General features: G+C 39.0%; 1 protein-coding gene across 1 annotated transcript in view; it reads right to left on the bottom strand.

The window, feature by feature from the left end:
• prkdc (protein kinase, DNA-activated, catalytic subunit) overlaps positions 1-24,578 on the bottom strand; it is a 35,827-nt gene extending 11,249 nt beyond the window's left edge. The window contains exons 1-62 of the mRNA XM_048184740.1: positions 24,285-24,578; positions 23,649-23,725; positions 23,438-23,542; positions 23,212-23,286; positions 22,840-22,948; positions 22,543-22,655; positions 22,355-22,454; positions 22,214-22,269; positions 22,041-22,071; positions 21,797-21,954; positions 21,523-21,669; positions 21,139-21,303; positions 18,819-18,987; positions 18,675-18,724; positions 18,442-18,576; positions 18,087-18,236; positions 17,641-17,753; positions 17,356-17,515; positions 17,187-17,273; positions 16,908-17,027; positions 16,604-16,763; positions 16,346-16,452; positions 16,097-16,187; positions 15,825-15,988; positions 15,564-15,716; positions 14,618-14,725; positions 14,289-14,515; positions 14,052-14,146; positions 13,863-13,962; positions 13,599-13,732; positions 12,608-12,838; positions 12,245-12,474; positions 11,854-12,062; positions 11,633-11,765; positions 11,378-11,536; positions 10,768-10,971; positions 10,228-10,416; positions 10,019-10,123; positions 9,616-9,783; positions 8,909-9,036; positions 8,613-8,820; positions 8,177-8,355; positions 6,840-7,008; positions 6,474-6,539; positions 6,327-6,390; positions 5,986-6,134; positions 5,735-5,872; positions 5,525-5,644; positions 5,299-5,442; positions 4,707-4,858; positions 4,164-4,295; positions 3,929-4,040; positions 3,637-3,764; positions 3,401-3,550; positions 3,100-3,273; positions 2,163-2,261; positions 1,823-2,033; positions 1,471-1,663; positions 1,088-1,294; positions 825-940; positions 597-728; positions 300-479 (exon numbers count right to left, since the gene is read on the bottom strand). Of these exons, the coding sequence (XP_048040697.1) occupies positions 300-479; positions 597-728; positions 825-940; positions 1,088-1,294; positions 1,471-1,663; positions 1,823-2,033; positions 2,163-2,261; positions 3,100-3,273; positions 3,401-3,550; positions 3,637-3,764; positions 3,929-4,040; positions 4,164-4,295; positions 4,707-4,858; positions 5,299-5,442; positions 5,525-5,644; positions 5,735-5,872; positions 5,986-6,134; positions 6,327-6,390; positions 6,474-6,539; positions 6,840-7,008; positions 8,177-8,355; positions 8,613-8,820; positions 8,909-9,036; positions 9,616-9,783; positions 10,019-10,123; positions 10,228-10,416; positions 10,768-10,971; positions 11,378-11,536; positions 11,633-11,765; positions 11,854-12,062; positions 12,245-12,474; positions 12,608-12,838; positions 13,599-13,732; positions 13,863-13,962; positions 14,052-14,146; positions 14,289-14,515; positions 14,618-14,725; positions 15,564-15,716; positions 15,825-15,988; positions 16,097-16,187; positions 16,346-16,452; positions 16,604-16,763; positions 16,908-17,027; positions 17,187-17,273; positions 17,356-17,515; positions 17,641-17,753; positions 18,087-18,236; positions 18,442-18,576; positions 18,675-18,724; positions 18,819-18,987; positions 21,139-21,303; positions 21,523-21,669; positions 21,797-21,954; positions 22,041-22,071; positions 22,214-22,269; positions 22,355-22,454; positions 22,543-22,655; positions 22,840-22,948; positions 23,212-23,286; positions 23,438-23,542; positions 23,649-23,725; positions 24,285-24,447 (8,601 nt within the window). The 5' untranslated portion in view covers positions 24,448-24,578. The remainder of the gene's footprint in view (positions 1-299; positions 480-596; positions 729-824; positions 941-1,087; positions 1,295-1,470; positions 1,664-1,822; positions 2,034-2,162; positions 2,262-3,099; positions 3,274-3,400; positions 3,551-3,636; positions 3,765-3,928; positions 4,041-4,163; positions 4,296-4,706; positions 4,859-5,298; positions 5,443-5,524; positions 5,645-5,734; positions 5,873-5,985; positions 6,135-6,326; positions 6,391-6,473; positions 6,540-6,839; positions 7,009-8,176; positions 8,356-8,612; positions 8,821-8,908; positions 9,037-9,615; positions 9,784-10,018; positions 10,124-10,227; positions 10,417-10,767; positions 10,972-11,377; positions 11,537-11,632; positions 11,766-11,853; positions 12,063-12,244; positions 12,475-12,607; positions 12,839-13,598; positions 13,733-13,862; positions 13,963-14,051; positions 14,147-14,288; positions 14,516-14,617; positions 14,726-15,563; positions 15,717-15,824; positions 15,989-16,096; positions 16,188-16,345; positions 16,453-16,603; positions 16,764-16,907; positions 17,028-17,186; positions 17,274-17,355; positions 17,516-17,640; positions 17,754-18,086; positions 18,237-18,441; positions 18,577-18,674; positions 18,725-18,818; positions 18,988-21,138; positions 21,304-21,522; positions 21,670-21,796; positions 21,955-22,040; positions 22,072-22,213; positions 22,270-22,354; positions 22,455-22,542; positions 22,656-22,839; positions 22,949-23,211; positions 23,287-23,437; positions 23,543-23,648; positions 23,726-24,284) is intronic.
• Positions 24,579-25,708: the final 1,130 nt, after the last annotated feature.

Here is a 25,708-nt window from a genome sequence, read left to right as displayed (position 1 = left end):
CGCCTTCGATAATGAACGCGATATTGCGTAGCTTGTCAGTGATCTACGGCTCTGTCTATTAAATGCCGCTCCATTTGAAAGCAGGTGATGGCGATTTCGCGGTAATCATGGAACCAGCTTTACTGACGAAATGCGTGTGACAATTACATGCGATATATCGCCCAGCCCTACCAACAGTCTTATTTCTAGATTTTTAATAATCAAGCTCTTTTCAGCCCTAGTGAGATGCCTTGCTGTCTACTGCCTAGCTTATAAACAGAGCCATTGTGTCTCATCTCTTATCACAAGTGTGTACACACCTGCACACAAGAAATGAAAGGAGGGAAGTAGGCAGTGCTTATGTTGAGAAAGGTGTTCAGGGTCTGCACTAGATCCTTCAGAATGTTGCTCGTTTCTTTATTAGATTTGGATTTCTCCATTTCGACCAGGACCCCAGCAAACAGTGAGCTAAACAGCTGCTTCGCCAGTGTGGCATCCCTCTGTAAAACAAATTTACACAAAAACTTGGATTGTTTTACCCATTTTGTGATATTCAGTCAATTAATTCTAAACAAATGTTGACCACATTGTTAAAATAATCTTGAATCACGGTGAACCTGTGCCAGAGCCTGTAGTGGGGCAATGAGGCTGCTGTGCTGAATCTGAATATCAGGAAGATCTCCAACTCTATAACTGCGGTACAGCGTGACCTGAGCATCCTGACGGATCTTCAGATCTGCTCTTCTCTTCTGTACAACACAGAAAAGAGAATATACTATATATAATATACTAATAAAAACATAACAAAATTATCATGCAAATGTCCATTTATGAAAAATAGCTACCCTTTCTGTTCTTTGGGACTGAATTTCTTTCTTGGCGAATCTGATGTTCTCCTTTTCTTTATCCTTTAGAAATCTCCTCCTTAGCCTCAGAATGTCTGCGCGCCGCTCCCGCTCAGCTGTTTGAAAATCAACCAACACAGAGTTTTAATGCTGCGGAAGTCTCAATACTGCTTAATGCTAGTTCAGTCCAACCTTTAATCATAGGGAATTGTCAGAAATCAAATTTATTCATGCATTCTCCTTTATCGTTTTTGGTGACTGACCTGCACTTCGACTGTCTGTCTCGTCACTACCAGAGGTGAGGCGTTTAGAGCCAAACCCTGCACCCACGGCTCTCCAGGCAGCTTGGGGACGCTCTGATCTCTTTTTCTCAAACACCAAGAGTGACGATAAAGAATCAGATGAAAGGGAATAATCAGCCAGTGTGTCCACACTACTCCCGGTTAACCAGTTATATGCTGAACGGCGTCCTGAAAGAACAGATGTTTATTATAACACAGAAAGATATGGGGAATTGTCTTTAGCTATCCTTCAATAAATTTCCTCTCACATCTTTCATACAGATCTGAGTCCGCAATTACAAAATCCACTGAACAACACTAAATAATTGAAAAAACTAAAGCTCATTTTATATTTCATGTGGTACCTGCACCAAGAGCCAGAGTCTGAGAGAACTCCAGGGACGTCTGTGTGGCCCTGATCTGACCCCTCATTGTGGCTGCCTGGCTTCCTGCAGCCTCTGGACCCTGAGTGCCAGAGCCCTGGGTGGCTTGGGTCTCCATAAACATCGGCGTGAGGACCGTACTCCGCAAACGCCAGTTAGAGTCTATTGTGTAGTCCTGGAATAGATGAGTAGAACAGAAAGCAGTGAAATTATAGTCTACAAAAATAACTTTCATTTGAATTAATCAAATACTAGGTATGATTCAAAGAGCCAGGGAAAATAAACAGCATGTATATATGAGTTTTGCAAAGCTGTAATAAATAACAGTTCTTACCTGGAACTTGCACTCAGAGAGTGGGAACTCAAACATGTTGCGTGTGAAGTCAGGGCTGTGACTGGTCATCTCGAGTAGCAGGTCAGTGGCCAGACTGAGGAACTGTTCTTCGATGCGGGATGAATACAGAGACTTCAGCACGACAAGCATGCGCTCCAGAGTGTCTGGAGGTAAACGGCTCTCATGACTCCAGAAATTACGCACATAAAGCCTAAAGAGAAATCACATGGGGATATGAGAAATTACTTTAGGGTTATGTGTTGATATTGATTTGTGAGAACATTCAAATACACAAATGCTAATGCTTTTGTTGTTCAAGAGTGTGAAATATTCTCCTTACTGTAAGCCTTGGTTCTCGTCTGTCAGCCCCTGGAGGAGACTTTCCCGAGCTGCACTGAGCACTTCAACAGAGGTGCTGTCCTCCCTGCTCTCAGAATCACTGCGAACACACCATTATTATACATACACTACCGTTCAAAATTTGTGGTTACAGTGAGTCAGATTTTTATTATTATTATTTATTAAACACAAATGCATTAAATTTATCAAATGTAACAGTAGAAACTGTTACTTTAGGGGTAGGCGATATGGCAAAAATATCATATCACAATTTTTTTTTTACAGGAAAATCACGTTTTTTTTCGATGTTGGTTTTTACTATTTTGCAAGTGAATGAGCAGTACAGCCAAACTAATTTCCCTATTTTAAAAATGTAGCCTTACAAGTTAACAAAATATAAAGGAAAAAATTATATAATATTTGTATAATATACAAATTAAATAAACAGTGCTTTATTTTTTCACAGTAGGTGTATTTAACATTAGTATTCAAGTAAGATTGAATAAAAAAAAAAAAAAATGTAAAAATAAAACACTATACTTCACTGTATAAATTATATATTCTGATTCTTATTAAAGCTACTGAAGTTATTCAGCAGGAAGTGATTTTCTCTTTGTCTTTTGTTGTTTGATTAACAGTAATGACAAGCGGCAGCAGGTTTATTATGCTGCTGTCACTTTAAGACCTCACACACAGATCTAATTTACAGACACGCATCCGGTTTTCTCCCAACTCTTTACGTCCACTAATGGTAGATGGTAGAGTACATTTAATTTGTTATGAAACAGTAAATGCAAAACCTATTCAACTGTAAAAAAAAAAAAAAGAAAAAATATAAAAGAAAGGGGAAAAAAAGCCAGAAACCATATAGAGAGGAAAAGTCCTTTGATGTGTGAGATGAATGGACTGGATAAGAAGAGGCTTGTAAAGTCAGTTACCTGTAGTTGTCCTGGATCCACATCAGGATGTCATACATTCTCTCTCTGCAGACAGGGGAAGGGTGAGACACAAATGCTGTGACGCTTCCCAAAATCTCCTTTAGCTCTTCTGGCTTCAGACATGCCAGGATCTTATGTATGATATCCAGACAAACACGCTGTCTGGCTTCATCTCTGAAAGACACAGCATGTGATGTGAAGAGGGTTTATCTCAACTACAATATTTCACCATCACAGACATAAAACCTGTAATAACACAAGTAAAACAATGGAGACGTGAGCTACTGCAGTATTAACGGACTTGTGGCTCATGATCTGTGAGAGGCCTTTGGTCTTCAGGTGCAGGTAGATTTCAGGGATGACATCAGCACGACTCAGCACACATTCAAGGCAGTGTGTCTTCAACATGCCATGCAGCTTTGGCAGCAAATAAAAAACAGGATTTACGAATCTGGGGAATATAAAAATATCAACAATTTACAGACATATGTTTTAGCATTTATCTTTTAAGACTTGATGGAAAAAACAGGATCTCACCGATCCACCAAAGGTGGGAAGTGTTTGGACACTTTGCTTAGGCAAACAATAAATTTGTCATCCACCTCCTTCTTTCTCAAATCCATGAGCTTTGTAACAGTGATATTCAATAAGGGCCCTTCATTTTGCTACAATGAAAAAAAAAAAAAAAAAAACAATAGTTGATAAGTTTACTGGACACTACAGTATATAAAGACAACCTTCATATTCTCATCATCACATTAACCTAAAATTAAAATATAACAGGTGATAAATGTAATATAGTTCGACAGGAACAAACAACTGCACATACATTTTCTCGCTCAGTCATGTAGTTTAGGATTAACCCAATGATCTCAGCAGCTGCTGAGTACACCTCCTTATATCTGATGAATGATAAGTTGTTGGCCAGTGACTGAAAGTATCTGTAACAAAAATTGGACAGAGAACAACATTGGTTTTAATTCGGATTTAAATTTCAGAAAAATATATGAATCACATTTGTATATATGAATCAAATTAATACAAATAAAAAAATTAATGCTTACCTGTCATGCTCAATGCCACATGCAGCATCATAAGGAGGAAGATTGTTGGCCATTACAATACCTAAAAGTTGTATTCCAACAGAGTTATCCTTGCTGTTGGGATCTGTTCCAGCAAACCGTTCATATATCAAACTATAGGAGGAAAGTGGGAAAAGGGGGGGGATCTTTATGATTTTGTAATTCATACATGGTAATTTAGCCTGGCATCACAAAAATCCAAGCCTGCAATGTCAGCAACTCTCAATTTGAAATATTTTTCACTACATTTAAAACATACTGGTAATAAACAAAATACTTTGAGCCATTAAAAATAATTTTGCTGTTTTTTAATATTCTAAATGATGATATAGTGATATAATAGAAGCATATCAAATGGCTCTGTTTCATGTTTGCATAATAGTTCATAACCATACAGTATGTCATAATTTGTGCTCTTCAAATGATTACAGATCAGAAAAAAATAGCAATTTATTAGAACCAAGGAAAACAAACAAACAAACAAACAAACAATCTAAAAAAAAAAAAAAAGGTCAGTTTTCTTACTCATAGGGTATTGTGAGGCAGTCCTTCCAGCATTCCACAACTGTGCGGATAATCTCCAGATTGTGGCGGAAAACAGCCCGTTTGGTGTGGAAGCAGTTCTTAACCAGAAACCCAAGGAGCCTATTGGCCAAAACTTCATCTCTTGTGCTACCCTAAATGGTGAGATAGATAAGGGAAAGAGACAAACTAGATTAAAAAGTGAAAATGACGTGTGGCCAACAATGGTGTCCCATACTCTGAATTTGTGCTCCGCATTTCACCCATCCAAGTGCAAACACACAGCAGTGAGTATTGAACTGAGTGGGCAGCTGTTTTTTTGCTGCGGTGTCCGGGGAGCGACTGGGGGTTAGGTGCCTTGCTCAAGGGCACCTCAGTTGTGTGTAATGAGAGTGGAAGAGAGCACTGTCCATTCACTCTCGCTACTTACATAAGGGCTATAAGACTCTCTAACCATTAGGCCACATCTGCCCCCTGTATGCAACACTCTTACATCATTTTTATACATGTGTTTTCTTTGCAAAATAAGTTGTACACACATACAGACAGATTGAGAGTCAATATTAGAGTAAAAAAAATACCATCTAATACTTACTTTTGGTGTGGTCACACTGGCCCACGAGAGGACAGTCACCACAATGTCCACTACCATAAAGTGAATGCCCTCTCCTCCATTGCTACTGGAAACCACCAGCTGCACCAGTGGGCCCAGCCAATGCTTCGCATATGGGCGAAATATCTGGACATACAGATGTACAATAAAAGCAATACATATACAACAAATCAATGAATCCAGAGGTAGAAAAATGCCGAAGCAGTACCTCTTCGGTATTGATGATAAGTTTGGCTATGAAGAGTCTAATGTTGAGGGGGGTGGATGGATTGTCTAGCTTCCCCTGCAGGAACTTCATCCAGGGAGGAAGAACACTAGGTGTCACATCCTAAAACAAAACATAGCATATATCCAACAGCGTTCTACTTCTAAATCTAAGCAAAACTGTTCATGGCCATGAGGTCAGGCTGATACTGACCTCCTCTATTTTAGGAGTGATGTTGTTCCTTTGCATGTGGCGCAGCAGTGCCGTCATATTGGCCATGCACTCATGTTGATTCAGCTCATCCATCTCCAGCTCCACAGTCTCATCTTGAGACACAACCTCCTTATGCTCCTAAAAATGCAGACAGTTATTCATGAAATATTTTTTTATATAATCCTAGAGATAAAATTCTGAAATGCATGACCTCTGCTTTACAGGAAACTCTAAAATCTCCAGAGACTTACTCGAGTCCTGCTGGAGCTGCCCTCGCCTGAAGGATTCTGAGAGTTGTAGGAGAAGCTCTGAACTCCAGTGGAGAAGTCAAACTGACTCATCTCCTCACTGAGACTGCTGTCTGCCATGTAGGACTGGGAGGAGAGGTATACAGGTGCACCTGAACAAGAACAAGAGTTTTAAGAGAGCATCTATAAAAGCGGCTTGTGAATTTATGCTAAAAGCAGCCTCCACTGCTTTCTACAAGGAATATGCATGACGACAACAACAGCATTTTCATGATCAATGGATGCCATATATCTTTGTAAACGTGCCATTGTTAACAAGCTTGTGGATATCTTAGACAACTCACCTCCGTTTTCTCCACTCACTTCTTTCCTGATCATGACATATTTCTTTTTCCTCTCAATAGGGACCTGTAAATGCAAGGAAACATGATACCAAACAACACAAAGAAGTACAAATACTATTATGCTATATGTTTAAAAGCTTTACTTACATCAATCTCTATAGGAAAGTTGTACACCCTTTGTATATCAATGAGGTTGTCAAATATGAACTGATTCTGTGACAAAAATGACAAAATTCACTTACAAACATAGAAAATATTATACTTCTACCAGAGAGAGGACACACTTAAAGTTACGAGTCTGTTTCACTAGGAATGTGTGCCTTTCTTATGCAACATGAAGACCAACAGAAGAGTCATTTTTCTAGTAATTTGACAAACTAGGCTGCCATTAATGTGAAAGTGAATAAATATCATAAATTAACAAATTAACAAAGCATAAACATTGTGTTATGAGCACTGCTTGTACACAATACATACTTTAGTTTTTTTTTTTTTAAGTGTACAGTAACAGACCTTGTCAGGTTTCTCAGTGAAAAGGAAGCCCTGATAGAACTTGGTCTCGTTGAAGCTGCAGCTGATCAGGGCGATGGCACAGTTATAAGCAGCACAGTGGTACTGTCTCCTCAGCTTCAGCAGAACTGTCTCGCCTGCCATGTTTTCGGTGTAGGCCTCAAAACACAATCTGACATATATTGTATTGATCAGGTACAGAAAAAATTAAAACTGAATCTACTTCACCATTATGGCACTTTTGCAGTTTGCTCCAGAATTCGTGAGACTGAAAAGATGTAGTTGTGAGGGAAAGTGGAAGTTAACATTTTTAAAACACAGATAAAACATTTATAATGTCAGAGCCATAGCCTTGTGGGCAGCACTCCGACATACAGCTCAACAGTGCTTTGGGCGACCCGAGTTCGAGTCCTGGCTTGTAGTCCTTTTCCAATCTTGTGCCTTTCTCTCCTCTGTCTCTCCTTGACTTGTCTTATCCAATAAAGATAAAAGTACCCAAAAAAATAACTTAAAAACCAACACTGCAATAATCCATAAACAAATAAGAATCGCCTATTTTGATTTCATAGTGACTTTAAGGTCGTTTATAAGTAATAAAATTGTGTTCCAGTCTTAGGAATTCTGTAGAAAACTACCCCTTTAGTAACATAAAAAGGGGCACAAGAATGTTAATAACACTAAATCAGCTGACCATATAAAGTGTAATATCTGCTGTTAAAGGTGCTAAAGAGGATGTTTTGTTTTATACATTTTTGCAATATTACTTGAAACTGTCTTTACTAACTGATAAAAGACTATTTATTAGGTGCACTGAAAGGAATAATATTAATATACATCATCTGTGCACGAGGTAGGGCCTTAAAAACATCAGCCAATCGTTTACACGATCATCGCGTAAACGATTGGCCCTCTGGCTTGTCAATCACTGCCATGACGTTCCTTGTGAGAGACGTGCGTGGATTGGCCCTCTGGCTTGTCAATCACTGCCATGACGTTCCTTGTGAGAGACGAGCACGGCTGCGCGCTCCAGTAACTTTCCACACTCCACAGGCGCAGCATGCAATGTTTTTGTCAGGAGACAGGAATAACAACTGCAGATTATGAGTTACCTGCGGTGAGTCCGACAAAATGAATCCACTAACACGACACAGCGAATGCCGGTGGTAAACACTCGTGTTCCAATACTCGTGCACGAGTTTTGGGAGGCGTTCCCTCGAAATTCTTACGCATGCGCTCATTTCAAAAACTCAGTAACAGTCTTTGGTTTCTCAGTCGACGAAAAGATCCTCTTTAGCACCTTTAAAGGTAAAAAGAGAAAAATGTGTCATTTCACTACATACTTGAGGAGGTTCTTGGAAAGCTCATTGCCTTCTGCACTGCCTGTGCCACAGAAGGCCTGGTTGATGGCTGAGTTTTTAGAATAGACTTCCTCTTTAGGCAGACGAGAGTATAACACCTCCAACAGCTTACAACAGCCAATCTTCATCATGATCTGACTCTCAAACACTGACTCAACAGACTGGAGAACAGATGACATGAAAGACACAAAGCAGCATGACTGAGTGAAAACACAAAAACATGTTTTGAATAGTGATGGGGAAACTAAGCTTTTCGAAACTTTGAATCAACTGAACCATTTGCTTTGCAAAATTATTCAATATTTAGAAGGGTTCGAATCGATACACGCTGGTGACCCCTACTGGTCAAAACGTTGTACATGTAGCAAAAACATAAAAGTGTAAGCACTTCTACCTGAATCATTATAAGCAGACTCACCTTAGTGAAGCGTGCCTGTAGAGTAGTCATAATATCGGCAATATTAGTGATGAAGAACTGAGAGAGTGCCTGAGGGCTGCAGTAAGAGGCCAGTAGCAGCAGGACTCTGTCTATAAGACCCATGAGCATGGAGTTTGAAGGAACATCTTTGGCTTGAAATGACTGGTAGATAGAGCTGAGGAGAAGAACCTGTTTTTCCAACTGGGACCTGACAAAGATAAATTAGATAGCATATTAGAAATAAATCTAAGAACTCTAAATATAGACACACATAAAAAGGACATTTTTGAACTTACTGGCGAGCAATATTTTGAAAGCAGGTCTGAAACAGCTCCTCCATGATATGTTTTTTGTCCCGGCACAGAACTCTAGCCATGAGCTTCAATAACATAGGACTCTGAGACAGCTGCAGGGCCTCTAAAAACTGACATTATAAAAATTAAGCACTAATTATTATCATTTTAAATAAAAGATTTTCGAGTTCTCCCTGTTAACTCCAGTTTTACCTTATTTAAAAAAAAATTGTAAAAATGTTGCAAAAATTCAAGTCAATGTTGATTTAAATGACTAATTAAGGCATAATTTAAAAAAGTAAAAAAAAGAAAAGTGAAACAGTAAAATTTAGCAAAGATTTTACTAACTTATATTACGTTAAAAAATCTTGGACAGAAGTAATTCAGATAACAAATCTTTAAGAAACCAAATTAAAAAGATGCAAAATTTAGTCTTTGGCACAGGACATATGTTACTTAATAAAGATGAGTTATATTTATTTAGAATATTGAGAATTACAGCGCTTAAAGCGATACAATTTTTGAAAAGGCAAAAATTCCCAGTTTTAAATGATTGGTTGGGGTTAGTTTCCAAAGTACATTCTATGAAAATTATAACAGATGAAATCAGGAGCAAAAGAATACTTTTTGAAAAGATATGGGCACCTCTAAAATGAAAGAATATAATATACTAATATACTACAAAGTAATATCTAGTTTAATCATCTCACTTTGCGAATGCAGTCCATGTAGTTGTTGCACTGAAGTGATCCACGAGGGAATTCATCTGACTGCATAGGGAAATGTGTAGCCACCAGCGTCTCCAGAGCCCTCCTGAGCTCCTCCAGTGGCATGCTGGGTAATGCAGTGAAGAACGGCAGCATGATTAGAGCCTGGCTCTAAACACAGAGAGAAAGACATAAAGAAATTAACATAGACTCCATAGCCCAAATGCCATAAACATGCACTAAAATGCACTGTTTCCAGAGTAAGCTTTGGTCTTCATCATTTTACAATGTAGATGTAAATTTTTGTCACAACAAAAATAAGAGAAGTCTATAATATATAACCAGTGCCAAAGTACATAGTAAACTAAAAAAAAAAAATTGTGTGCTAAAAATTGGAAAATATTACCTTGAGATTTAATGGCATAGATATATCTGTGAGAAGAGCTGTGAAGGTGGTGAACACAGTATTGAATGCTGGGTGATCTGTATTGGAGCATACAGAGGAATTGATCTGCAGGGGGGAAAAAAAACTTAAAATCTACTCCTGAAATTCCCATTCATGTAACCAGCTCTTCACAATGCACAGAAAATCAAGTATAACTGAGTATGTGGTACCTGGAGCACTTTGGCGAGCAATGACAGGACTGAAGTTTTGCTCTCTGGTGAGGCTGCCGGACCCTCCCACCATGGCCTGAGTAAATCCCACTCCTTGAGCACCTGTTCAGCCAATTGCGAGCCTTGGGACTTTCTGACAGAACGCTCACGGAAACTATGATCCAACATGCCATTCAGCAAAACACTAACCTAAAAAAAACAGTTGAACAGGAAAACTTTTCAGATCTCAGTGCTTAAGGAGAAAATGGTCAAACAGTTCTATGTACAACTTTTTTGTTTTATTTGTCTAACCAATCAAGAGGAAAAGCCAATTAGAAACCCAAGTTAGACACAATTTCAGATGTTTCAGTCACAATAAGTGGAGAGCAACTAGAGTTCACTGTTAGTAGCTGGATCATTTTATCCTGCTGGTGATTTTCTTCACCAGAGCTGCATTTTCCAAAAGTCTAGGTAGATCATAAAGGTACCAGTGGTTTCTACAATTTACAAAGGTTTACAATGCTGTTAAGAAATGTAGCCCAGTCTAGTTTGATGCCTCACCATGCTGGGGTTCTGGTTGGCTGCAGCCAGCAGCAGCGGCACTGTGCACTCCACACTGCAGAGTAACTCAGTATTGAGAGACGTCTGGAAGAGGCTGTAGAAGTACTCTCCATGAGAGAAGCTGAGGAAGTGAGGATTCAGACTGCCAGAGAGAGGGACGGAGAGTGTAATGGTGTTCAGCAAAAGGCCAACCGTCTGTTCACTCTGGGTTGTTTAGGGAAACAAAGACTGGTTTCAGGACTTGATTCATTTGACAGATGCATACTAAAACATGAACATTCTGTGACCTTCAATGTCTTACGGCTGGTTCTTAAATACTAAGAGTAGAATCTTTAGACACTGCACTACACGACTTTATGCCCGGTTCAGACTACATGATTTTAGCTCGTAGGGTGTCACGGGATTCGCAAATGACAATGGGTGTCAGGACGCAAGATTCAGTCTCATTAAACACCGTCTGAACCTGGCATTAAACACCACCGATTGTAAACACTGACTGAGACCATTTGGACATGATCAATCATCACAACCAAATTACATTCATAATCAGCTGGACAGTCGTGTAGTGTGTTCCCAGGTTTAGTCCTTCCCTGTAATTCAAACCACTTGCCTGATTACCCAAACAGAACGACAACTGCACAAGTCTGTCAGCCAACTTCCTGCTGCCAACATCCATGGAGGGCAGAGACTTCCTGTCGTTTCCAGGAGCTATGCTTTTATACACACTGGTGAGAAGTTTGGAGCCCAGAGAGCGGTCATAACCAGCATCCTACAGATAAACCGTAAACATCCCAACCGAAAAGTTAATGTAATCATTACGTAGACTGAACAGAATTACAATAAGATTCAGATGATCAGTGTGTACCTGACTGTGCAGAACGGAGTTGAGCAGCCCAGACTGGTGAAGCTGCTTACAGGCTGAGAGTAAAAGATGCATGCTAGCATGACTGTCTCTGGTGTCTGCCTCATACAGATCAATAGCACACATCTCCTCCACACTGTCCAGAGAAAACAATGTGCGACAACCTTTAAGTGCAACAGAACTTTATGTATGAATAATTTACTGAAACTAAAATTTGAACAGACCTCTGTATGGTTATTTTCTTCCTAATGCTGCTTTCCAGCTGTGTCCTGTAAGGCGTTGATGCCAAAACTTTAAGTAAAGGAGTGCACACTTCTGGCAGCTGAGTTATCACTTCTAGATCTGCCATGTTGAACCCAATGGAAGAGGGCTCACACACCGTCAGCGCCACCAGTGTAAAGAAGGAAGAGTTGAAAACATCCTGCTCCATTAACTAAAGAGGAAGTGAAAAAGTTAAACCTGCATGATATTTTTGTTTACTTTGTAGATTCTGGTAGGTTCACTCTTAGGTAGACTCTCAGAACAAAAGTTAATAAGATCACAAAATAATATTTTAATTTTTCCCCCCCAAATTTTTATGTTCCCCCTGAAATATATGAGAAACAAAAATCTTACCTTCCAGAGATCCTGTGGACATTTCTTTAGTACCATGGTGGAGAACTCCAGCATTCGGACAATGATGGAACACTTGCTGTAGTTGTACTGCTCTGTCTCACGAGGGCTGAAGTGTGACTGACCTGCATTAGCTGTCCTGAAGCAAGCTCTGGCAGCCTGAACGTCCTGCATGGACAGCTCTGTAAGGAAGAAACGGACAGCTGGCAAAAAGCTGGACTTCTCTCCAGTGCCTGGATAAGGAGAGGAGTGGGAGAAACAAAGAAGCTATTAGCAATAAATTTGACAGTTACCGATAATTTCACAGGTATGAGAAGATTTTAATTATGTATAAGTTTAGACAATTCATGGTGTGGATTCACCCACCCAGGATCCTCTGGGGTTGCACACAGTGCAGTTTTGTGAAAGTGCTGTAGCAGTCAAGAGCAGCCAGCAGTAGATCCATCCATTGCAAGGTGCCTCTGATGCTGAAGGGAGCTTCAACCTCTCTCAAAGTAGGCTGAGAGAGTAAACCACCTCCCTCTAAACACGAAATGAGAAAACCTGGACCACGCTGCTTTACCTGTTCATCCAGCCACGCCGCAGGAGATGCATTACCTGACAAAAGAAGAAAAGAGGGAAAATGTAAAGAAACCGTCCGTGTATGCATATAGGAATACAGTTGAAAGTCATTTTGAAGAAAAAATTGTTTTGTTTTATCTTAATAATCATTCTGATATGCAATTCTGATGCAGTCCTAGTGTTAGTGTTCGACTGCATTTATATGACCAAGCTTTTCTTGAAAACCTGTAATTGTGAAGTGAAGTGACATGTGGCCAAGTATGGTGTTCCATACTTGACATTTGTGCTCTGCATTTCACCCATCCAGTGCACACATACAGCAGTGAGTATTGAACACACACCCTGAGCAGTGGGCAGCCATTTTTGCTGCGGCACCCGGGGAGCGATTGGGAGTTAGGTGCCTTGCTCGAGGGCACCTCGGTTGTGGGTAATGAGAGTGGAAGTTAGCGCTGTTCATTCACTTCCACTACCTACATTTCCTGCCAGTACTGAGACTCGAAACCGCGACCTTCGGGTTAGAAGTCCGACTCTCTAACCATTGAAACCACAGTAAATAATTCTGGACATATTTTCTGCTTGGATAAATTCTGAGATAGGCTAAAAAGACTCCCTTACAAGGATGTTCCCAGTGAATATTTTTACAGTTGTTAATTTCAAGCTCTATTGAACAATTTGGCATGTCATGTTTAAGTTATGTTCACATTCTGAAGGAATACATTGAATCGGCTTCAAAGAGAGTTACTGACTGGCAATTAAACCACTGTGTTCCCTTCATTATATGTATCCTGCATGTTACCTGGCAACAGAGGCACAAATTCATAGAAGAGCTCCATGCTTTTGTGTCGGCACTCAGTCTGTGGTCTTCCACACTGGGTCAGCAGCCACATTACTACATCTGACAAGCACACTGACTGGTCTGGAGGGAATCCTCTGAGGAAAGAGTAGAAAATGCAGGTCTGTGAGTTTGCTACAACACAGACACAAAATGTTTACTTTACTGATATTACAAATTTGAATGAAGGGAAGTTAAGAATAATATCATAATCAAATGTATGTGTACCTGGGTATGCGTCTCTTGGAATGCTTATTGAGGGAGTCTGCCTTGTGCTTGATAATTCTCTTCAGATGATCCAAGGAACTACAACACTGTTGGACAGTTCCTGTGCAGACAATAACAATATGACAAAAAAGATCATAGTCATGACCATCAAACAGGACTTATTGATGAAGAGAATGTCCAGTGTCTTACCCAGGGACTTTTCATCAAAGTGGGCCAGAGCCAGACTCTCAACAAACACCACTAGCACCTCAAAAACAAACTGCTCCACCAAAGAGCTCTCTTCTCTGAAAAAAAAAAAAGGTATTTGGATGAACATCTGTATAAACACCATTTCCATTCACTACAGATTTCTTACATTCACTTAAGATGAAATAAAATATATTGCTGAAATGCTGAGAGGCTGAATGTAGCTCATCACACACTGACCTGAACTGCCTGTACATGCTGTTAAAGGCAAGCGCAGCTCCAAGCCTCTTGAAGACGTTGGGGTGTAAGGCCAGGCTGTAGATACGTTTGAAGAGAGATTTTATGTTGGCTGGGCTCTTTTCCTGCTGTTTGGGGGTGGTCTGTTTAATGGACCATTTGACAAATTCCTGGATACAGGTGCCACTGAAGTCTCGGAGGGTACTGTCTAACGGATCCACAATTCCATCCTGTGCAGCCGAAATATTTTTTTTTTTATATTTACAGCAAACGTTTACAGACAGCCAACTCAGTTTTAAATAAAATAAAGTATGTCTACTGAAAAAGTTTACCAAAATGGCCTCCAGCACTGCCACTGTGTCTTGGCTCTCAAACTTTCTGTTGTTGGTGAACCAGTGGATAAGCTGCATCACTAGAGGCTCAAACAGCTGTCTCGTCACCTGAAGAAGTAGTCAAAGTTTCTATGTTTGTGGAACTCACACATAACTGAGAAAGAGACTGATAAAAGTGGACAAAATGCGGACATGAACTATGAACTTTAAGTGGTCAAAAACTGATTTAGTGTCTGATGAAGGACAAAAACAATGAGCATGTTTACATGCACACCAGTATGCAGATAACTAAAAAAAAAATCATCTTATTCATATAACCTGTTGTCCGACAGACCAATAACCCAACAATGTAATGCGTTCACCTTACTTTATAAATCAGGTTATTTCCCTGTAGTGAAGTCAAAACTTAATAATTTGAGTATTCGGCTCATATACGTATTATCCTCTAATGCAGCAGATGCAGCATTTTGACTTCTACTTCTGCTGCACAAGATGAGAGCAGTTTTATAATTTTTTGCATCAAGAAAGAGTCTGAATTTGCGATATATTTCCTCCTCCCTTACTACAAAATTGTTTACTCTGTCTGGATGTGCTTAAATCCGCAGTAAGGACGTGTTCCTGTCACATATCACACATGCACACTTCAGTAAGTCGACAGAAAGCAGATTAATGCGTTCACATGCTGGGCGAAACCAGTGTAAGGGGCAAAAATCTAGCGGTGGCGATTGGTTTATGCTTAAGCCATTTATGACCTTACTCCGATAAAAGAAAACACGTAAACGCGTTTACATGACCACATGCATTGTTGGCTTAGTAAGCACAATCGGGTTAAGAAAGTGCATGTAAACACATTCAATGTTACATTAGAAAACCTGACTGTCAAATTAAACTTTTACTTTGTTCGCATTCACTTTCATATTTAAAGAGCACACATAAGGTAAAAGACCTGGTCAACGTCACAGGCCAGGCGTAGAAGAACAGGAAAGACTTTTCTGTGTAGGTTGTACATGGGAGGAGCAGATTTGTCATCTTCTGTCATCTGGGCTCCTTTACCCACCATGTATATGACCAGACTGTGCAGAAGCTCACACGCTGCAACCTACACACCAGACAGAAATATCACTTTCAGCCTTAATTTATTGGGTTAATAAATTGTTAAAAAAACAACTTTAATCAACAACGAGAGGAAAATTCGAAAAATTCTTACTTTAGTTTGTCTGTCACTGGAGGACAGTGCGAGCTCTGTGACCCTTGGCAGGAAGGAGTCCAGGTATATCACAGGCTTTATGTCTTTAAAAGGTACAGCAAAACTCAGCCTCTTCTCACAGTCCCATGCCACAAAACGCTTCATCATGTCCTCCGCAGAAACAGCTGGGGTTAGATACAAGAAAGTGCAAAATAAGCAAGCAAATTAACAAGTACTGACTGTTTAAAAAAAAAAGTCAACAATTAATTTAATAGCAGCAGAAACACAATAACCTGTCACAAGGCTCCTGTTAAGCTGTCCTCCCAAATGTCCAAGCAGACGTACCACTCTGCGTCTCACAGCAGCAATCGGAGACTCATCTCCCTAACAGAGACCACAGTAACTTTAGGACACTGTGCTCAATAACCCTCACCACAACCAAGTACCAAACACCTGTGCATGCAATTATATATTATTTCAGAGCTACATCACAGAATCAGTTACACAGACAAAATCAAAATATAGCAAACAAATCAATTTACCACAGACAGGTGCTTTGATTTCTTCAGGAGTCTCAACATGACTTTTCCATAACTTTTAGAACTTCCCGTTGACACAAACGTCACTTCCATATTGCTGTCATCTTTATCTAAATGGATGATAAAAAACAATCAGCTACTAAAGGAATTTGATAATAATCACTGATCCTTAGATATTATTTAGAAAGAACAGTAACCAGTGACTATTTCTTTGACAGTACAGTATTTAGGATAAATATGATGAGATCGCAAATAACTGACCAGAGTTACTGGTTGTTTTGAGGTAGCCATCTAAATGTGGCAGTATGTCTCCATAGTGCGGCTGCATGATGGCAGCAGGGATCAGAGAAGACCAGGACTCCAGAGCATCCAGCGCTGCTGTGGCTAGAGGAGCATGACTCAAACCCAGCCGCAGAGCAGCCTGAAAACAGATGATCATTCCATATTAATATCGTGCTTCGATGTATGTTTCTTAATCACTTCAGAATGTGATTCCTATTTACTGTTAATGAAAAATACTAATGTTGATAATCACAACATTGCCCTTTTTCCCCAGTTTCCTAACCTGCAGAGCTGGGATATATGCCTTGATATCCAGAGCTACCATGTCAGGGTGAAGAGAGAGGATGAACAACAGACAGGCAGCCAGGAGCTCATCTTTATATTGTTTCATACGTACACAAACCTGAGGAAATAGCAAAAACTTTTCCCCTTCAAATCATCACATTCATCATTTACAACAATATGAACAGAAACAAAATTCTTTGATGAATGAAACAAAGCTGACTGCAACGTTCAAGCATCTAACACAGAAATAAAGTGACAAAAGGGTTTAAAATGGCACCTCCTTTCCAAACTTTGCAAGTAGTGAAAAACAGGCACTCTCCATGGTGGAGCCACCACCAACACTTTTAGGCCCTTGTTTTAGGTCCTATAAACAAGAGATACTGGTTTTGTCAAGGTTTATCAACACATTACATTCAGGAGTTAATGTGATGGAGAATGCGTATTACCTGAAAATAGTGGATTTTCTTGGCAATGCTCATAGACAGGGAGAGGAGCTTATAAAAGCCGCTGACCAGAGGGAAATGTATTGACTGCAGAATGAGCTCGTGACACAGGGGATGCATCCACTGGGCAAAATACTCAGGATTTCTTGAAGGCAATAAGTCACTAAAGAGAGGATAACAATAATCTTATGTATGCAATCTCATACAATTAATATAAGAAATAAGAATTTTTTGTTTGTTTGATTGATTCCTGACAATACCAATGAAAAAAAAAAAAAGTTTTGACACCTGCAAAAGTCAACCAAGTTGATAAAGGCAATAAAGTCTTTGGGTTTGTTGGGCATCAGGTTTGCTGTGGGGTCAGATGAAGGCATAAATTCAGCACTTGCATCACTCTGTGCCTGAGAAAAAGAAGAAATACTTCATAAATATTCCAACATTTCTGTTTCAGGTTTGTTTCTTTTATGTACTGCTGTAGTACACACAAACAATTTTTCTCTACAGTCTGATGCTGCCAAAGTGTATGCAAAACACTTATAATACTGTGAGAAGCATTTAATGAGGAAGAATTGGTGGACCGTAAAATTATTGCCAAGGTTTTCCAGGTTTCTGATCATTTATATATCCATTTGGAATTCCTTTGTATAACTTATTGAAAATAAATTATTGTTCTTCCATTTCTTTAACCATCCACATTTTTACTATCCATTCAAGTTACAGCACTGCAACAGTACCTCATCAGCTGCATTGACTTTCTGCACTGAAAGATCGAGTTTCTCCACAATCTTCATGACGGACTGCACCAGTGCATCATATAAGTGTCGGTTTATGTCTCTCAGGTTGTAGTTCTTGGCAGCTGGAGCTCCATCCATGAATCCTGTGTCCTAAAATCACAGCAGATTAAATCAGTTCAGACATTAGATTAAGCTGTTGAAACAAAGTCAACGGAGTACACATTCAACAACATTCATGATTAAACGGTCACATTCAAACCAAATAATAGATTATTAAAAGAGTAAGAAATTAAACTATTACCTTAACTAGATAAACTAAATCTGTCTTACATCAAATAAACATCTAATTTCTTACTTTAAAGTTTTCACAGTCCAGAAGCCCCTTAAAGAGGTCAAGGTAGTCCTTAGAGGAAGGAACTTTCCATTTCCCAGAGCGCACCAGGGTGGATTCCTCCTCAGCTTGAGAACCATCTGAAGGAATGATCTGCTCCTGGCAGGTGGATAAATACACACCACTTAGACATTTAGATATCATGATAATTACAATTTAAAAAGCAAAAGATCAGCACTTTTAGCAAAAACGCTTACTTCTGACTGAAGAATAGGCTTAGAGCACACTCTAATCAGGCCTTGGTGAACTGTTGTTGAAGAAATGAAAAGTGTGAGGAGTGAGCGCTGGTAAAACTAAGCTAGAATCAAATCAGGCAAGCTAACCTCCAGTTCCATCCTTACCCACAGAACTAGTGAAACTCCAGAGGACTGGACCTCGAACTGCCATGGCAACAAACACCTTGATGATGGAGCGGCAGGTGGCATACTGCATTCTCTGGCTGTACTGAGGGAAGCTGTCCATCTGAACCACAAGGAGGCGCTCTAGCACGGGCGTGTACACTTCAGGAATCTGCAACCAGTTATGGAAATTACAATATAATCTGTTAGTTGAGGTTAAAGGTAACAAAAAGTAAAAAGTAGCAGCTCCTGACCGTTAATTTAGGTAGGGCACAGTCTGGGTCTTAGCACTAGATTACAATAAACATTTTGAAGCTTTATGTTCTAAACGGTGAACACATTGCGAACAATTTTGGGTCTAATGTCCATATTCAGCCTGAAGGTGGCGCACTAATATTGACTGACAGGCTTTAAGTAGAATTGCCTTAATGTAATATTTATTGCCACCTAATGTTGTTTTAAAATAATTACAAGTTGTGGAGGAATTCTGGTGGGGAAAAGAAAGTCATGTCTATTCTCAAACATAAAACAATCACAACATATCTATATAAAGGCAAATTCACATGAGCATGTTTAAACTAAAGGATTTACACTATCATAATTTAATATGCTACTCCACATAGGAAGAACAGACATGATGCAGACTAATATAAACAGCTGAAGTGAATGGTTGCACTTTATTTTACAGTACGTGCACTTACATGTACTTACAGTGTACTTACCTAAGAAAGTACTGGGTAATATAAGGTAACTACCTGGGTTAGGGTTAAGTTTAGGGGTAGGTTCAGGGTTAGTACCTAGTTATTACCCAGTTATTGCAATTACAATAATAAGTACACAGTATGTACATGGGGAACAGGACTGTAAAATAAAGTGCTACCAAGTGAACTGATATAGTGTCGGTCTGGAGCGAGGTTTACATAAGGTAACATGAAAATAGGCGGGGCAGTCTTAAAGCTACCCCAATGGCTCTCCATTTTTCACCACAGATTTACATTGAAAAATTGTGGCTCAGGCACCCACTGCCACGCTTAAAATCATAATACATGTCTGCTGAACCCACACGTTAAATTTTAATATATCCTGCTCACTTTATGACTTAAAGGTCCCGTTCTTCGTGATCCCATGTTTCAAACTTTAGTTAGTGTGTAATGTTGTTGTTAGAGTATAAATAAAATCTGTAAAATGTTAAAGCTCAAAGTTCAATGCAAAGTTCAAATATTTTATTTAACAGAAGTCGCCTACATCGAACGGCCAGTTTGGACTACATCCCTCTACTTCCTTCTTTAATGACGTCACTAAAACAGTTTTTTGACTAACCTCCGCCCACAGGAATACACAAGAGTTGCGTTTGTAGAGTGTGTTTGTCGCCATGTCGTCGAAACGCTGTTATTTTCATCCCGCAGTCCAATCACCGGGTCTGATTCCGGCTCAAATTGATAGGGTAAAATTAAAGACATGTTTACAATAACACTGAGCGCGTGCATCTCCACGTTATGGTAAGAGGCGTGACCTTTCCGGGCAAGGTTCGCTAAGCTGCTGTCGAATCACAACACAGGAACCGCTGGCACAATCAGAACTCGTTACGTATTTCTGAAGGAGGGACTTCATAGAACAAGGAAGTCATCAGCCCGGTTTTATGACAGTGGAAACAGCGGTATACAGATAAGTAAATGATGTGAAAAATACTGTGTTTTTTTACACGCGAAACATGAACACGTTATATTGCACACTATAAACCCAATCAAAGCTTCAAAAAACCACGAAAAACGGGACCTTTAAAATAGTCTAGAAAATCTGAAAAAAATATTTGATGCAGAATGCTGAACACATTTACAATTTATTACTGATTCAGTTTATATTGAGGTCTATGTTTTGGATGAATATTTTGGTGGGCCACTGACCCATCTGCACTTACAAAAGAGCTACGACTGGTAACAAATATAAAATAATGCATATGTTCATTTGACTCAATGACATGGCACACTTTGCAATTAATCGAAATTAATTTTCAATTTCGGCTTCCAATGATTATGAAAACAAGAAAATCAAGGTAAAATGGATTATCGTGCCACTGCCGCATTCTGCTTCCTTTCCTTCATGGTGGCAAGCTTTCGTAGGATTTTTGCCATAATCGAGCAGCCTAGTAATTTTGTGATCCTAAATTGTAGCCACATTAAGCAGAGGACTAAAAATGAACCTAAATACTGAATATTGAGTTAAAATGCCAATTTACCAACTCGTTTGATGGATTAGATAAAGCAATGCTAGATAAAATCATCTAAATTGTGATTTGCAGCTCACAGAAAAGGATGTATCTTACCCGGTCAAGGTGTATCAGAACACTAGCTATGGAGTCGAGGAAGCTTGGCAGCTGGTAGACATTGTCATCATCCCGGTCAGACTCAGTCAGGTACATCTGCTTGCACCGCTGAATGAGCTCTGTATACATCAGATCTACATCCTGAGGGCACACCACCTTACATGGCTAAGGGCAAACAAACACAGAACACAGTCAGAGAATCTTCATCCATTTTAGCCTGAAATACTAACAATTAATTATTCCAAAAGGAGAAAAAAAGAACAAATAGACCCAGCAATACCAAACAAATATATTTTGCTGAATATTAAAAAAAAACTTGGACTTGCTGAGACACATTAATTATAGACTATTCTTACTATTCTAATAAAATGTCCAGATACCAACCGCAGCAAACAGGCCGTATCCTCTGATAGCAATGGACAGTTCTTTATTAGTGGATTCCATGGTCCTGATGATAGCACAGAACTTCTGCATGAAGAACTTCAGCTTGCTTTTGTGCAACTCAATGTTCTCTGCCACAAGAGTGGCCACCTTTACAGCAATGAGAGGAAGAGTTTGAAAAGATCACGTCATCATAAAACAAGCTGAACATCTCTCAACAAATAAAAAACTACTCTGAAACTATTTTTTCATTGAATAATCAATAAATAGAAAATACCTGTTTTAGGAAAGACTCTAGTGCTGTGTAACTACTCTTTTTCAGCTCTCCATTTATATGTCCACAAAGTTTGGACATGACATCAAAGATAGACATGTAATGATCCATGAGACAGTTGCCAAACTGGCTTGAGTGCTTAGCAAACAGTTTCAGACCGGCTGTCAAGAGTCAAAAACAGACAAGGAATGAGTTCAACATTGGCAGTAAGTTTTGAAAATACATGATGATATCTAATTCCACTCACCAAAGATGACTGCATATCTTTTCATATCAGTCTAGAGACATAAGGAAGGAAGAAGTGCATTTATTGGGAGCTCCTATTGGAAAACTGAGTTGCACATGTACTACACAAAAGGCTTAAAATAACAATTCAGCTTTAAATTGTATTGCCAATTTAACAATCTTAATTAATCCTACCTGTGGACAAATCGCCTTTAACGCATAATTAAAGATCTCTTTTGACGTAACCGGGTCTGTTTGAAGAAAAACAGTGAGCATATTCATCTAATTAGGTTAGGACCAGCGCAGGACGGTAAATTTACACAAACACACACCCACCTTCTTCCATTGATTTGGTGAAGTTCACCATCAGAGCGGTGATTCCTTTCAGGCAGCCAGCAACAAGAGGAAGTTTCGGCTCCTTTGTAGTAGATGTCATCTGAAAACCAATGATTCAGAACTTGTACATTTTATACACGCATATAAAAGCACATATCCATACATACGTCCGGATGGGACACCTTTACCTGTCCTTTCAGTTCACCCAGGTAGGCCTTGTAGAGTTTTTCAGAGTTGTTGACCATCTCACTGGGGTGCACTTCACCCAGCACTCCAAGAAGTTCATAAATGTAACCCAGCACTGTTGGTAGTCAATAATGCATATGTTTTAACATGTTTGTTTGTTTGTATTCTGACATGCAACTAAAAATATATCATAATCAGTCTTGTTAAAATAACAATTTGCAATGCCAGCATATTTTGGCTACATAAGAAAATTTAAACAGAGACAATAAGCCTAATGTTTTTATGGTATCTTCACTTGCCTGTGTCGGGAATCTTACTCTTCTGACTTAACTCTCCGAAAAATTTGTTGAACATATCCCCAACTTTGAGATCCTGGGTGATGCTGGAGTCTTTCGTGAGATACAGTATCTAGAGAGATTTTTGAAATTTGTTAACACTGTATATAAATATCTAACTATGTCATTGGCACAGAGATGTTCACAATTCTCAAGAGTCAAAAAGTGAGAATTAGCTAAATGCTCCATTGTATTGTGATATTCAAAGAAAATTGTTCTCCTTGCAGATCTCAATTCAGCTGGCTTCCAGTCTCAAGCGAGTTTTTTAATGACTAACAAGTTTCCATGTCTGGGTATCAGCATACACTAGGTCAACAGTGTGTCTAAAGAACTCACTTTGATTAGGAGATCTAAAGCAGGGCTTCGGCACTTTGCAGCTTTGTCCTTTGTGTAGACAACCATACAGATGTCCTATCCATGCAGAGGAAAAATACTCAGATGAGCCAAAATAAAGCAAATTAGTGGCACAAAGGTGACACATATAATTAGTCAACCTTTAAAATACACATTAAAATGTGACTTCAAACCAGAAAGAAATTTGCCAACTGCTGGTTGAAAGTACCTTAAGGTCGACAGCATAGTTCTTCTCCCATCCTCGGACAGTGACTGACATTCTCTGTAGAAATGCCCCCAAAAAATTGAGAATCTCCACTCTTGTATCCCGCAGCTGTAGACAAATGAATCATCAAAATCTTTATAATAATGTTTTAATTAAATATGATAAATCTTCCTGACATATATCTTTATTAGAATTGCCTGTAAACACCTCTTACCGTTTCATTAGAGAGAGACTTTCGGAGAAAGCTAAGCAATCCCTCTTCTTTTGCAAAAAGCAAAGATGTCTGTAAAACTGAAATTGAAATGTAATCATTAGAACATATTTCGAGATTAATTGTCATCAGGATCATTAAAAAGGCAGGCTTGGTCATCTGGATTGGCCTTGAACCACTAGAGGTGGTAGTTGAGAAGTGAATGAACTGAAGACTATTAGCCTTCTGCCATAAGACTGAACAATTTATCGCCTATGTTCAGGGCTACCAGTGACTGTATTGTGAACTTGTTGGTGGACTAACTCAAATATTTCATTGCAAAAAATTATCATGCCTTGCCTGGACAAATACATACATATTTTTCTATATATGCTGATATACTTGTGGACATTAATAACATTTGTGGACATCTTAATGCGAGTTAATGTGCATGCAGCTGCTCATCCTAGATAACTAAATTATAGCCTTGATAAAATTACGATTTACAGATCTCTGTCAGTCATTCTGCTCCATGTGCCACTGTAATCTGATTGCTTATAAGTATCAAATATAGAGGCATAAAAGCACTGAATAAAAACATTTGTTTTTGCATTTTGTATAAACACAACGCAATGCTTTTTGCATAAAAAAAAGTCTTACCCAATTCATTCTCATTCTTAGTTATCATGCATTCCTGGCCCAAGTCTCCAATAATGTCATGGCAGACTATAGCAGCATTCCTATTCTCTGTGTCTCCAAGGAATGAATGAAGCTTCAGGAGATAACCCTGAATCCCTCCAACAGTGGAAGTATCGGAAGACATAATTTGTCTCCGTTGCTTACATCAGAAATGATTAAAAGTTGACAGCTCGTCTAAGTAAAGTGAGTTTGCTTCAGGGCGGCAAAACAGAACAACACAAACACACGTGAACAGGACCACTTCCTGTTTGAGCTACACGTAAAACTGGAGGAACAATAACTCGTATCAACCGCTGGATGTCGCTGTTTGATTCCTAGTCTGGGTACATAATAAATCAGAAGGAGGTTTTGCTTGGGTAATGCTCATTATCATGCACAAGTTTGTTATTTAAATTTTATTTAATATTATTGTTGTCGTTTACTGTTAGACCTGTATATATATTACATATATATACATATATTACATATATATTATATATTATACTGTAATATATATATATATATATATATATATATATATATATATATATATATATATATATATATATATATATATATATACACACACACACACACACACACATTTGGCAGACGCTTTTATTCAAAGCAACTTACAAGAGGAAGATTAAAGAGAGGGATTAAAGGTGATTAAAATGAAAGGATAGGTATTGGAATTTTTTTTCTTTTCTTTTTTCTTTAGGATGAGGATAAGTGCTCATGAAAGAGATGAGTTTTCAGCTGTCTTTTGAATATAGTCAGGGATTCTGCATTCTGGATGAAGGCAGGAAGATCATTCCACCAGCAAGGAACAGTGAACGAAAATGTTCTGGAGAGCGATTTTGTGCCTCTCTGTGATGTACCAAGAGCCTTTGCTCATTTAGTGATCGCAGGCTTCTGGTAGTGATGTAGACTCGTTAGACTAGAGTGAGAGGAAGTAGGAGGGTGCTGAGTCTGTGGTAGATCTGTAAGCAAGCATCAGTGCCTTGAACGTGGGCTCTTTTGGGCTCATTAAAGACGAGACGTGCTGCAGCATTCTGAATCATTTGTAGAGGCTCGGTGGTGCATGATGGCAGTCCAGCCAGAAGAGCATTGCAGTAATCAAGCCTAGAAATGACCAGGGCCTGGACGAGAAGTTGTGTTGCATGTTGTGTTAGAAAGGGCCTGATTTTCCTGTTGTCTTTGCATTGTGGTCAAGGATTACTCCAAGATTTTGCCGAATTTTGATGGGATATATATATATATATATATATATATATATATATATATATATATATATATATATATATATATATTTAAACTTTAAACCACAGACTGTATAAAACCAACCGCTAAATGTCAGCATTATCTCAGAAAGTAAACTGACGCGTAGCCTGCCCGGAGAAGCG

Source organism: Megalobrama amblycephala, linkage group LG3, assembly GCF_018812025.1.
Source record: "Megalobrama amblycephala isolate DHTTF-2021 linkage group LG3, ASM1881202v1, whole genome shotgun sequence".
NCBI classification, from domain to species: domain Eukaryota; kingdom Metazoa; phylum Chordata; class Actinopteri; order Cypriniformes; family Xenocyprididae; genus Megalobrama; species Megalobrama amblycephala.
This window is presented reverse-complemented; position numbering and strand designations above follow the sequence as displayed.